The sequence below is a fragment of the Balearica regulorum genome, chromosome 2, assembly GCF_011004875.1.
Source record: "Balearica regulorum gibbericeps isolate bBalReg1 chromosome 2, bBalReg1.pri, whole genome shotgun sequence".
NCBI classification, from domain to species: Eukaryota; Metazoa; Chordata; class Aves; order Gruiformes; family Gruidae; genus Balearica; species Balearica regulorum.
Genome location: NC_046185.1, coordinates 57,973,730 through 57,986,656, shown reverse-complemented (window position 1 = coordinate 57,986,656; position 12,927 = coordinate 57,973,730). Strand labels below are relative to the sequence as shown.

At 38.4% G+C, this 12,927-nt stretch overlaps 2 protein-coding genes across 7 annotated transcripts in view; both read left to right on the top strand.

Annotated features, from left to right (window-relative positions):
• The window catches only part of MPPE1 (metallophosphoesterase 1), a 34,191-nt gene that overhangs the window by 7,582 nt on the left and 13,682 nt on the right, over positions 1 to 12,927 (top strand). The window contains exon 1 of one of the 4 annotated variants that reach the window (XM_075744492.1): positions 10,896 to 11,033. The exons of the other annotated variants lie outside the window; for them this stretch is intronic. The gene's annotated coding sequence lies outside the window, so the exon portion shown is untranslated. Of the gene's footprint in view, positions 1 to 10,895; positions 11,034 to 12,927 lie in introns of those variants that run through there. 4 annotated transcript variants of the gene reach the window in all.
• On the top strand, positions 2,669 to 11,236 carry LOC142600404 (uncharacterized). Of its 3 annotated transcripts, none has more exons than XM_075744498.1 (7): positions 2,669 to 2,897; positions 3,694 to 3,833; positions 4,425 to 4,505; positions 6,374 to 6,464; positions 7,360 to 7,546; positions 8,450 to 8,547; positions 10,886 to 11,236. In XM_075744498.1, the coding sequence occupies exons 1-7, from the start codon at positions 2,865 to 2,867 to the stop codon at positions 11,012 to 11,014; spliced, it is 759 nt and encodes a 252-aa protein (XP_075600613.1). In that variant the 5' UTR covers positions 2,669 to 2,864; the 3' UTR covers positions 11,015 to 11,236. The 3 variants fall into 3 exon arrangements, with proteins under 3 accessions (XP_075600613.1, XP_075600616.1, XP_075600615.1); XM_075744501.1 differs by lacking the exon at positions 2,669 to 2,897 and adding an exon at positions 2,906 to 3,079; XM_075744500.1 differs by lacking the exon at positions 2,669 to 2,897 and adding an exon at positions 2,906 to 3,107.

Genomic DNA, 12,927 nt, shown 5'->3' with positions numbered 1-12,927 from the left:
TTTCTGCGGAAGCCCTGAATTAATCCATCTGTGCTTCCTCCTCTTTTTGTTTTACTGCTCCACCCATAGTATTTAAAAAAAACAACAAAACCAAACACCTGGCCACCATAGGAATATAAGTCCTAGCAAGTCTTGCACATTCTTTATAAAATACTATTTCCTGATATTCAAGTGGCCTTGTGTTGTATGGTATTAAGCAATTATGATTTTCCTGATGTTCCCAATGTTGAGGAAAAAAGTTGTTACCCTACTCATACTGTCTACAGTGAGTTACTGGTGTATAGGGTATGATGGATTCCACTGTGCTGATCTTTCTCCACCACACTACAGCTCCCCTTTGTCACTTGAAAAATTATTTCTGAAGTAGTAATTTTACAAAGTTTTGCAAAATATCAGACTTACTATTGTATCAGAGTATGTTTTCTTCTAAATTAATAACATAGAATCATTGAAATGTTGGCCTAAAAGGGGCTTTAAAATGATCTTTTTGTCTACTTGCTGTTTGCCAGTACGCTGCGCATATTAGAAATACCTGTATCCAAAATCATGCCTGATCACTTCGATACATTTTTAAAACCTCTAGTGAGGGAGAACTGTATATTTTTCTTCTTTGATATTCAGAAAACTTGCTGTATTTTCTTCATCGTGCAATTTTTATTCCTGTTTTGTGGACTCCTCAGGATCTCACCTGAGATCTTGTTTGTGCTGGATAAAACAGAATAGAATGGAGTAATTACCTCTCAGGATATTGCTGCTCCATCTGAAAATGGGACCAGCCAGCAATGCTGGCTGGTATTATATCTCCCAATTTTTTTTTTAATGTTTTTTTATTTTTTATTGCTACTGTAGCTAGCTACATCCAGCTGTATTTTTATCAAGAAGTGACTTCCTAGTTTTTATCAAGAAGTGACTTCCTAGTTTTTATACTACGAACTGTCAATTGCTAATTTATTCAATGTTAGTTGCTGATTAAAGTAGCAGTTTTGTTGCCAGGCTATCTATGGACAAGGTGACTTGGCATGAGCCCCAAGAATTAACAGTGTTGTGTGGCTGCTGCTGCAATTATGGAACCAATACAGAAACCTTCACAGACAGAGAGGATTTCTGACAGCGTGGGCATGTCGTTCCCTCCCATGCACTCTCGGATTATTAACAGCCTCACAGCTTGGATCTCATGTATATTCAGCTCAGCACAGTGGCTTTTGCCTTGCACTGTGACCTGTAAGAAGTGCAGGGAGTTGGCCAGATGAGCGATGGGCTGATCGGGGTTGATGGCAGAGGAGGAGAGATGCTGGGGTTGTGCCCTGGAGCTAGAGGTGTAGCCACCTCCCTTAATCTGATTACATCTACAGTTCCCACTTGCAGCCTAATGCAGCCCGAGTATTGTAGAGTTGTAGAGCCACAGTAGTCAGTACTCAGCTGTTGTCATCTCCCCCCCTTCTCTTCCCAGGCATGAATGGTTCCTCGCAAAAATTCCCAGGCTCTGTGATCAGGTGCACAGCACAGTCAAGATGGAGGGTTAGGGGGCATCTGGCAACATTTTACACCAAAAAAAAAGAAAAAAGAAAAAAAAGAAAAGAGAGATGGCAACATGCGATGGGCCATAAGTAACAGTAGAGGAAACACTTTATATAAAGGAGAGAGAGAACAGAAGATGACAGATTTGAGAATTAGCTAGAGAATGAGAAGTAGGGAAGGTTTTGAACTGCTAGTAATGAAGGCTACTGAGACCAGCAGGCAATAATCACTGCTTTGGGTCAATCTTGCTGTGATGGGTGATCTTCTTGTGGCTGGTGAGTGCCTTCTGTTGGTATGTTACCTGTAAGGTTCAGCCTGTCATGAGGGTGGAATGCTTTCGTCCTGCCTGTATGCCCTCCAACCATGGTCTGCCAAAAATACCTGCAAAATACAAAAACCAAAGGCAAACCCCAGCAAACACTAGTAATACCAAGTAGCACAAGCGCTGAGGATACACCCCACACACACGTTGGGCAGCAGCAATCCCAGGCGTGCTGTGATCTCCTGCCTTGGTGGGTATTACTTGAACGGCCTGTGCCGTGGTTTCTGTTGTCATGGGAGCGGGAGATGCAGAATATACATTATGTAGAGATACATAACTTGGTGTGTGTTGATGTACAAATGTGTCCACGCAGATCTGTAATCGGCAGTATTCTCAGTCCCACAAACTCACTGTTACTCGCAGAAAATAAAATTGCGAATAAAACTAACGACGATTTAAAAGAGACAAGCTGACACTGGGTGTTTTTACGCTGGCTCCGGAGAGTGAGTTTCACAGCCCCTGTAATCAAAGCTGATTGCGGAGCCCCGCCGTCACTCCGGTGCGGGCCGGGCGGGAGATCTCTGCCTCAGGGGAGGTAAAACGCGCCTGGGGAGCTCCGGGGCGAGCCCTTCCCAGCCGCGGCAGTGTCCCCCGGGGGGCGCTCGCTGGTCAGGCGGCCGCCGCTCTGGGCCCCGCCTGCCTCGCATCCCGGTCGTGCCGCTCCCGAGCGGGGAGGGAGCGGGAGGAGGAGATCTGCCCGGCGGCCGCTCCCGCAGGGCCCGGGGCTTCTCTTGCTGCCGTTTCCCTGGCAACGGGGGTGGGTAGGTGGGGGGGGGGGTGTAGCCAGGGCCCTTGACAGGGTGCGGTCACGCGCCTATGACGTCCGCTGTTAGGAGCCTATCTGGATGGGCTTTGATGGGCAAAGGCGCCTGCTTGAGAGCCGCGAGGCGAGCGGTGGTGACAGGCAGTGTGTAGGGCAGCTAGGCGGGGACCTTCCACGGCGCGGTCGCCCCGGGGCGGCGGGTGCGTTTGAAAGGGGTCGGGAGCGGGCCCTGGCCCCTCCTGGGGCGTCGTTCCCGGCGCCATGGCCCTGCCCTCCGTCCACAAGTGCCTCCAAGTGAGTGGGGCTCCTTGGCGCTGCCAGCCCGCGGGGTCGCCTCCCGTCCGCCTGGGGCACGCCTCGGCTCTCGGGAGCCCTGCGGAAAGCCCTTCCGCCCCGGCCCGGTCTGCTAGAGAGCGCTCAGGATCCCTCGGGCACGGCGACTCTCGGCTCGGCCTGGTTTACCTTTACCTTCAGGGGTAGAGCTCGCACTTCCAGCAACTCAGGGTTGCTGATCTTCCTTCTTTTGACTGAATATGGGTCGATAGCATCAGTTTTACTTATTACCCTCTAGGTTCGGGCATGGTAGTTGCATTTGGTGCATTGTGGGTGACAGGCGCGATTATATACTCCTGGGTGAGGTTCAGCAAACGTGCAGGCCGGAAATTCTACTAATGTGGCTGTAGTTTATAGTCATTCAGCTTTGGTGATGTTAAAACAAACCAACAAAGAATAAATACAAGCCTAGTTGCAGACCTGTAGTGTGGAATTTAGACGTATAACTGAAAACGTGTATGTTTTGTCCCTTTGTGGTTTATTTTTTTTAAATACAAAACCAGTTTGCCGTATCATCCACTAATGAATTATGAAGTTACATTTGAAACCTTTAATATATATGTTAAAGAAGCTGTGATTTAGTCTATTCTTCATAAAGTTTGGAGCAAATTATTTTTTCTGCCATTTCCCGTTACGTATTTATATAGTTCAAGACGAATGTTGTAAAAATTTTGGGAGAGTTTGAATTTGAAATCAGCTAAATTAACACTTGATCTGTAAAAGTTGCTTGATTTTTCTTTTTTAATTCTCTTTTCAGCTCAGTGATGAAAATGAACAATTACTCAAGAAGCTGAAAAAACTACATATAAAAAATAAGGATCTAGAAAAGAATATGGGTCAGATCCAAGAAAAACTGCATCTTCAGCAGTTAATGCATGACTATGTCACAAGCAGAGAGTAAGAATTGTCAGACATTTTGCATCAAAAGAAACACAGTATTTTAGGACTTGTACCTTGTTATTCTTCAGATGAACTAGGCCTTACCTGTTCTGCATATTTTGAGGGGCTGCCTGTGAACAGGATAGTGGGCATGGAGAATGCTGGAGGCATGTAAAGGAACAAAGGATAGTTGGGGCAACTTGGACAAAACTGGTTGTAGTTAAAGAAACAGTTTTAGTGTGTATAAGTAATACTCCTGCTTAGCCAACATGCTATCTCTGACTAAATGCAAAGAGTTTTAGGCTGTTTTGCCACCAGACAGTAGTAAGGTAGTTAAATGGCCTCAATGCTGTTTAGAAGATTCAGAAACTGTGACCTTAGGACCTGAAAGACTATACTGCTAGTGTTTTGAAGGGTGTCCTCCCAGGATCTAAATACCTGTTGGCAAAAATTTTCGTGTTTAAATGTTGGTATGTTTATGATCCTGCATGGAAACCTCTATTGTCAAATCAAACTGAAAAGTAATTTAGCCTTTTTAGTTGCTTTGTTTGATCTAATTAAAATTGTAAAATCTGATTTTATTAAGCTGTTGTGTTTGTTTCAATTAAGTGTTCAAGTTCAAACAGAAACCCACTTACAGCATGAGGGTGGATACAGCAAGGATCTTAATCTAGAGGGTGACAGTGTCAGGTGAGTTCTTGGAAATTGGTTCTTCACAGAATTAAACATTCTTCCCTGTAGGGTAGAATATGTTGTTCATGGTTAAGTCCGTTGAATTTTGTTAACTGTTATGGAAGCGGCTTTCAGCCTTTGAAACAATGGGAAATAATTTTATTTACATTTTTAAAGGGAATAGTAAATCTTAGATTAAACTTTAAAATAGTGCTAAACAAAGAAAAAAATTAATTTCTTTCTCAAATCTTTCACTGAGAAAAATTGAATGGGCTAAGGAGGCTCCTTCATAGATGTGTGTGCACACACATGATCTTTTTTGTAGATTTTTAACCTAGAATTTAATTTTCTAGTTTGTAGGAGCTTTCTTAGCTCATTTTTATAGCTCAATTTTATGTGTATATAAAATAAGCTACAAAAGTGATTCTACTTTTTAGTCTAATTGATTTTAGAAGTGAGCCACTACTTACTGTAGTTTGCCAATTAATGCTAGAAATAAACTCTTGTAACTGCTTTTTTGATACAAAAGATACATTTTTGCTTTAAGGAAATGTATATTGAAATAATTTAACAACTAGACATGCTACATGTTGGTCTGTTCCTTTATGACTTGGTTTTAAAATAAATAGGCTGTTCCATTCTTTCAAAGGCTACTTTTTGCCCACTTACAGAAGTGGGCTGTGGATCTCACAAAGATACAGTCCCCACTGCTCTTGATTCAAGCACCCTGTTTGTAGTGTTTACTTTAGGTGGCTGTAGAAGGCCCATTTTCTCTTTTTCTTTCTTTTTTTTTTTTAATACCTTTACAGTGTACCAAATTACTTACGAACTACGTAGGAAGGCTGGGTGTCTAGCTCTGGGCTTGAAATGAGTACCTAATTAGATGCTTATGTTGAAGAAGTCTGAGTTATTCTTTGAATCTAGTGCTGGACCTGCTTTGTATTATGTTCCACATAGATAACCTGCCTTAGCTTTTTTCCCTAGCTGTTCTGTACTGGTATCGCTCATCATGCTTTTGGTGTTCAGTCATGACTTAGTATGAATGCCAACTCTTATTCGAATTCCTAATAAAATAGGAAAAATGTCTGTTCATGTTCATCAGTTACATTATGGGCCTGTAGACTGAATGCTGTGAATTACTGTAGGAAATTAGCGTAGCAGAACTTGATGCAAGATAATATCAAAGGGAAAGATAATATCACAAATCTGTTTAGTTGACATCGATTTTGCCCACTCACACTCATTTTTTCATAGATTTCATTCAGTCATATCCTCACACCCACATACTCAGAAGCAATGAGGTGTGTGTGCCCAAGTGATCTGGGCAGGGTTGCTTGTGTGCAACACGGAGAGCTGGGGACGCTGTCTAATGAGTCCTCACCATGGGCTCTTGACTGGTGGCAAGGAACTAGTTTCTGGACAAACGTTTTTGTATCCTTTGGGAGTGGTCTTTTGCTATTCCTGTTGTGCTAAGGGGGAGAAGATTGTTATATGTGACATGCTGCAAACTTGTTACCACCCTCCTTTTGATAGTGTATAGGTCTTCCATCAACAAGTTATTTGTACTGAGATTTAATCAGACTGCAGCCACATAGGCTGGACGAAAACAACAGCATCCTTGGTCTGGCTGAGTGACAGGGATTCTTTGCCATCGATACAGACTGTTCTTTTAACTCTCGCTTTGCTTTTTTTCTCTGGTGCTTTCTCTTTGTGTTGCTGGTCACGCTTCTTTCACACCCATCTTAAATATTTCTGTTACAAGTCTCTACAGTACAGCTATGGTCCAAGTGAGCTCTGTGGGCTGTCAGCAATACTTTTGTCATAAAGGATTCACATTTTGTTTGCTTTCATATTTTGTTGTAATTTATGCATTTCTTCTGTTTTAGACTACTTCATATGTATAATGATCTGCAGAAACGCTATGTTAAAGAAATCAAAACAAACCAGGAACAAAGTGAGGCAATTAAAAATCTCACTGTAAGTAGAATTTGTAGGAGGTGGTGTCAAATAGCCAAACATACATTTTCAGGTAGACTGAAAAGTAATTCTTATATTTGTAAAATGGGAATGTATATTTCTTTTTATACTAATTTTTGTTTCCCATACCATTGAGATAGAGGTCTGTAGTTCACTTTGAAAGCGAACTGAGTCACTGATATGTCTGTAACTTAGTCTCCCCTTTCCTTGCTTTTTTCTTTGCTTACCTACCTACCCCTCCTTCCAACTGTATATGCATCTTCTGACCTCTCTGGCACCAGCCCTGATATTTTTCTGTATGTGTCATGAGCTGTTTTATTTCAGAAATCCAGCAGTAAGCTAACCAAAGGCAAATAGTCTTCTGTCAGGTAGCAAGATCTGTTGGCTTGTTGTGCAAAGAGACGAGCGTCATAATTGGAGCAAAGCTAGGGTAGGGGTTCAAGGAGTTTCAAGTGGGTATTGCCTCTTTAGGCATTGATCAAGCATTACAGCTGACCAGTCTAATGAATTTCCTCCTAGGAGTCTGGAACATGTGCTACATTTGTTTGTAAATTAATATTCATTATGATTTGGATTATATGTACTTTTTCTTAGAAGTTGACAATTGCTGCCGTACAAGTATGCTTTATTGTGCGGAAAGGTTTAGTATCTTTGTGCATGTACATTTATACTTTCTTGTGAGTATGTGCTCAGTAACAGATTTTTTTTAAAACACTTTTGATGTATGCAAAACTTCACTTGCTGTATTTTTTTCTCCTTTCAGACACTTTAGATTAATGTAGTTTTAAGTCAGCAATTGAAAACTCTAGGTTTGTATTCAGGATATGTTTCCAGTTGTATTCAGTTGAACTGTGTTTGTTCTATGCATTTTAAAAAAAAATTAGTTTCTTGACAGATTAAAATTCATGAGCTAGAGCATAATCTTCGAGAGCAGAGGCAAAGAATTGAGCAATTGGAGTGTAAAAGGGTTTCTTGGAAAACTAGTGCTGTTTCTGGAAAAAGAAGGCGAACCCCAGAGGGAGAATTAACATCTTGCAGGGACATTTCTGAAAAGAAGGAATCCTGTTGCAGTAAATATTTAGGTAATGGTACGGTTAATTCTGATTATGTTCCTTTCAGTATGCTCATCACAGAGATTGCATTTAATTTCTGATCCAAAGGCATGCTCCAGGTTATTTCTTCTACTTCAACCAGCAGTATCTAAAATGTTTTTCATTTTTGAAAAACTGTTATGTAAGAATGGCATCTTGTAATCAATGTCCTATCTATGGATCCAGCCCTGCATTTTTTTGTGATAAAAATAAGTTTGCTGCTTTTATCTTTTTCTGAAATTGGTATATCGGTGTAATCATGGATGGGAGTGCATGGCTGTATTTAGTACTATTCATTATTTTTTCCAGTAAGCTGTATCTAAGCACATCTCTTAGTAATGATGTTTGCTGCTCCGTTCTTTGGTTTTCAGACACTGATACACAAAAGAACCTGCTTTTAGGTTTTAAATGTGGGACAAACCCAGACAGTACTGGTTCTTCCTCACATCAGTAAATCCACAAATTAAAGTGCAATCCTGTTCCACTTCAAAGCATAAAAAAAGAGATTGAAGAGATCGTATAATGTAGGCATAATTTTCAGGAAATGTGCTGTCAGCAAGGGCTTTGTGACCCTCTCGTAAGTCAGGAAAAGGTAATCAAGGCATGTGATGTCTGTTTTGTGGATTTTAAAGTAAATTAATCCCACATGCTAAGAATCTGGCAGATTCAGATTATCCAATTGACAGATCTTATTGTTTTTCATAGTACCTGGGAGTGTGCTGGGCCGAGTCTTAAGAATAAATCACTTTATGAAAAAGGTACTTTAAAAAGCTGAACCACAATTTTCTAATATCACAAAACGTAGGCAGCTCTTTAGCTGTAATATGATTCATATGAGGGGGAGGTTGACTGTAATGGTTGAAGTCTGTATTTTTTTTTTTTATTTGAATATAGAGCTATTGTTGAAGGAGATTAAAAAGCTGAAGAAAGAAAATGAAAAGTTGTCTACAGAAAGGAGAGCACTAAAAAATGAATTAGCCGGATTAGACAAGGTAATTTGTTTTAGGACAAGTTTAAGAATAGGTGATTTTTGAAAAACTAACTCTTCTGCCTGAACTGAAACTTATCTTTAGGCTGAACATATGCTGTTATCAAGCAAAATACATAAAAAATAAATCTACAGCATTCTGAGTAAAAACGGAAATTAATGACTTCTTGAAACTTTAATATCCTACAGTACTGCTTGGCTAAGGAAGAATAATGTAATTTAATTTTTTTTTTGTTTTTTAAATAGCTGTGGATTTTCTTTTTTTTTTTTAATGTTTGGGCAATTTGGTTTCCTTCATGAGAAATTATTTGCCTCGGATCATTATGACATTAAAATTCTAACTGCTGGTAATACTCTTAATTCCTTCCAACAGACATTGGCAGAGATAATAAAAAAATATATTTTTATTGAATGATCACTTCCATTGCTTCATGATGTCAGTGAGAGAAAAGCTATTTTCTTTTGAACTTAAACATACCGAAGTTGTGCTGAGAATTCTAGGCTTTGGGAGGGCAGAAGGCTTTGAACTTTTTGTTATAGACTGATAGATGCAGAAAGTGAAAGTGTGAAAACTTGCTCAATTCTTGAAATTATGTGAGAAGATGAAGAGATCTTATCTAGCTATAGAGGACTTAGTTTAATGTACTGACCTAAGATTTTATTTTCAGCAACAAACTTGTTTAAATCTTTTTTTTTTTTTTTCTTATTCAAGTCTTGTGTTGGATTTTTTTTTTTTTTTTTTGAGAATCTGTTTTCTCATCTTGCAATCCCCTCTCACAAGCTAAGTAACGTCCTAGCTTTCATTACAGGGGCAACGGTAAAACATGGTGATAGTTCATTAGATGTGAAACTTGTAGAACATTGAGCCAGGGTGAGTTCTAGATCTCTGTGTTTGGGAGTTAGGGATAACTTGTGGCTGAAAGTTTCATCTTTCAGAAGAGAAATATATAAATCTGAGGTTATGACTTTTTATCTGTGACCCTTTTTAAGGTAGTTTTAAATCACTGTACATTGTTTAAGATGAATGTAGCTGTTCATTTAAAAAAAAAAAAGAAGAATAGGCAGGAGAATATGTCAAATATAGATGGATATACGTAGATACAGTGTTACTCTGGTAGATAGGACTTACCAAGGTTGGTGAAATTAACTCTTGGACGATTACACTCTGCTTGTTTTCCTTGTATTTCCCAACAACTTCTGATTTCACTTACAAAGGATCAGAATTGCTCAATAGACTCAAGTTAAAGGAGCTGAACAAAACACAGTTCCATTTAAGCTATGGGCCTTCAGTATTTTTAATAAATGAAGTTTATTTCTATGAAGCTGAATTTATCTCCTAGTTGAATTAGGTATAGCTAGTACTACTTGTAAGTTAAACATTCTGGGATAGTATAATTACAAAAGGATCAATATGAGAAAGTAAAACCACATAGGCTGACATTAAATAAGTTCAACAGGACTTGTTTTTTATAGCTTTCTTACTGGACTGTCTATGTTCTGTGTAGCCTTACATATTGATCTTTTTCATTCCCTCCTTTGTTGCAAATTGCTTTTATCTGAGCCAGTTGAACCTGTTGGATAGTGTTATCCATTTTAGGCCTTGTCAAGTTTAATGCATCATAAATCTTATCCTTTTGAATATGAAAAATCAAAGTTTTTAACATAGCGTAGTCATAAATAATAGATCCTACTCTGAAATAGGACATTCATTAACAAAGTGTAGTTCTACTTAAAGTTCTAAATGGATATTAGCAATTTACAAAGCAGTTAAAGTCTAAAAATATTTTGTATCTCTCTAGGTCTAAATATGCTATTTATTTTTCCATCTTAAACTCTTTAGTATTATCTTCTTCAAATGCAAACATCATCTTCCTTACTCTCCTTATCTCTCTCCTTGCTTGTTGTCCCCTTCTTGTAATCTTGCAACTTTCAGATCTTCGTTGTTAACGGTGTGTTATCTGCTTTACTGCTGACTTCAGCACATATAGCTATATTTTTGCACAGATGAGTTTAACATTATTCCCTTGTCATTTTGGACTGTAATTTTGTAGCTTTCTGATAAATTTTTTTTCCTTCTCTTAATTCATCTTTCCTATTCTTAGTCTGTATTTCAGGCTCTAACATAACTTGAATTCTGCTTGCATTGTGTGTTCAGGGCAAAGTTTTAAATTATTATGTAAGGTTATAGCTGATTGCCGTAGCTGTGTTTGCATAATTCAGCCATATATTAATAAAAATATAGAAAGTGCCTTTGAACTTGGGAACAACTGAAATACTGACTAGCTTTTATTGAAAATGTCTTTGAAAGAAACTCTAAGGTGAATATGTTTGGGTTTTTCTAGGATTTTTTTGAAGAGATAGAAGATCTAAAGCTTGCTGTACAGGAATCTGTGAAACTGAATAATCAGTATGAAAAATGCTTGAAACAAATAAGTGTAATGTATGGACTTCCTTTTTCAGCACATTTTTAACTACTGATTAATTTAAATGGCAAGTAGATTTTTCCACATATTTTTTATACTTACTGCAACATTTAAACCTACCATGGCTTATGTAGTACCACATTTTGTTAATATTATGGATTCAATAATATGATCTTGATATGACAAGCTGCTCTGAAATGTTTTTGTATTTTGTGCCTCTGATTTTTGTTTATATCGTTTTTAAATAAACTATGGTCTGTATAACTTCAACTAAGTTTCAAAACCTTTCTCTTTCACACTTGTAAAATATATTCATTGCAGGAGGCTGTGGGTGTTTATGGGAATATGATAAAATCTTTGTATTTTAATTTGAGGATTTTCCCAATTTACCCTTTTCTGTAAACTATATAAAACCAAAGTAGATAGGTGGATTTGGCATTCTTTCTGAATGTCAGCCCTAACGATGTGCCAATGCAGACAGAAATTAATTCTATCATTAAATTATTACGAAGGGATTTCTTAAAAGAAAAATGCTAAATTGCTGCTTGGAGTTTTTCTTTAATCACAATAAGAAGTTAAAATTTGTGGATGAGGGAAGGATTTAGGGTTTAGAATTTGAAAGAGTGTATTCAGAAAGATGGGTCAGAGTTGTCCTGCAGTATCAAAACAAGAATTCATCAGAAGCTCTTATTTGATTGAACAGCTCTGGTGTTTGAAGTGCTGAAAGGAAACTGGAGTGCAGAGTGTCGCAGATCACAAGGTAGAAATGTCACGTTGCTTCAGAGAGCGAGCGAGCTTGGAATGATAAGAGACAACTCCCAGCTGCAAGTGTACCTTGCAGAAGGGAAACCTTGTGAGATTTGAACCTGAATTTGTTTGTAACTGCGTTTTACAACAGTTTAACATAGTTGCATTACAGATCTATATTTAGTTGTAAATCTGTAATTTGTGACATTGTAATGGGAGAATTGAGAGAAGACTTTATCATGAGGTTAGAAATACTAAGCTTATTTATAACCTAATACGGCTTCTTTAGCCTAGTAAAAATACTTGCATGCTCATTAGGAATAGGACTAGGGTTAGGACTCTTGTATCTCACTTTCTGTGTTACGACAGTTTTATGTAGTTGTAAATTAATACATAAATTGACTTTAAAGCCTACAGGGTGTTCAGAGTTACGTATTCACTAGATAAGAGAGAGGGTAAAGCTCCAGAAATACTTGCTTCCTGATCTGGCTATAGACCGTTGTGTCAGGTTTCCCTTGTTTCGTTCTTGGCTCACTTGTAAATTAAAGGGATAATGTTCTGAACAGAGATGGAAAAGGGAAAAAGAAGAAGAAGAGGAGTCGTCATGCAGGTTTGTGTTGCCAGTAAATTTGACGGATGAACAGGAAGAATAGCGTGCATGATGGAATTATTGTAAGTGCAAAAATGTATCTAATGTTTATTAGTAAGCAAAATAAACAATGCTGAAGAAGGAAAGCAGCAAACTTTTTTTTTGGAGCACCAGTCACTTGAGCATTGTTTTTTCCACAGTTTTCTGGTATAAAGTTATACTTCTAGCATGTTTAAACTTTGGTGACATTATTAAATGAATCAGTAATTGTCCTTGTCCACAGGGTGATTTTTAAGTGTTGAGCAGAATAGTTCTTAAAACACGTAGGTGAGGAAAGGTTCAAGGTATTTCTCTCTTGCCTAAAGAACGTATATGATGACTGAATACAAAATTGTCGTGACTAGCAGAATTTTGCTGTTTGCCAGCTACTGAAGATCAGAGCTTTCTGTTATAGAGTATGTTCTTTGCCCAAACAATTGAAAATAATGAATATGGTGAAAATACTGATCTCACCTTTATGATGAACTTTTAAAAATCAGTTTTGTATCAGGCCACTGAGATATCATAACTGAGATCCTCAGGCTCTAGTAAGAAACCAGATTCTAGTCTAAATAACCAGCCATGC

What these genes read in the sequence shown, in the direction of transcription:
- LOC142600404 (XM_075744498.1), top strand. Translation starts at nt 2,865, where the DNA reads ATGGCCCTGCCCTCCGTCCACAAGTGCCTCCAA. An exon ending in CTAGAGGGTGACAGTGTCAG is followed by an intron (nt 4,506 to 6,373) that starts GTGAGTTCTTGG and finishes CTTCTGTTTTAG; the next exon opens with ACTACTTCATATGTATAATG. An exon ending in AGGCAATTAAAAATCTCACT is followed by an intron (nt 6,465 to 7,359) that starts GTAAGTAGAATT and finishes GTTTCTTGACAG; the next exon opens with ATTAAAATTCATGAGCTAGA.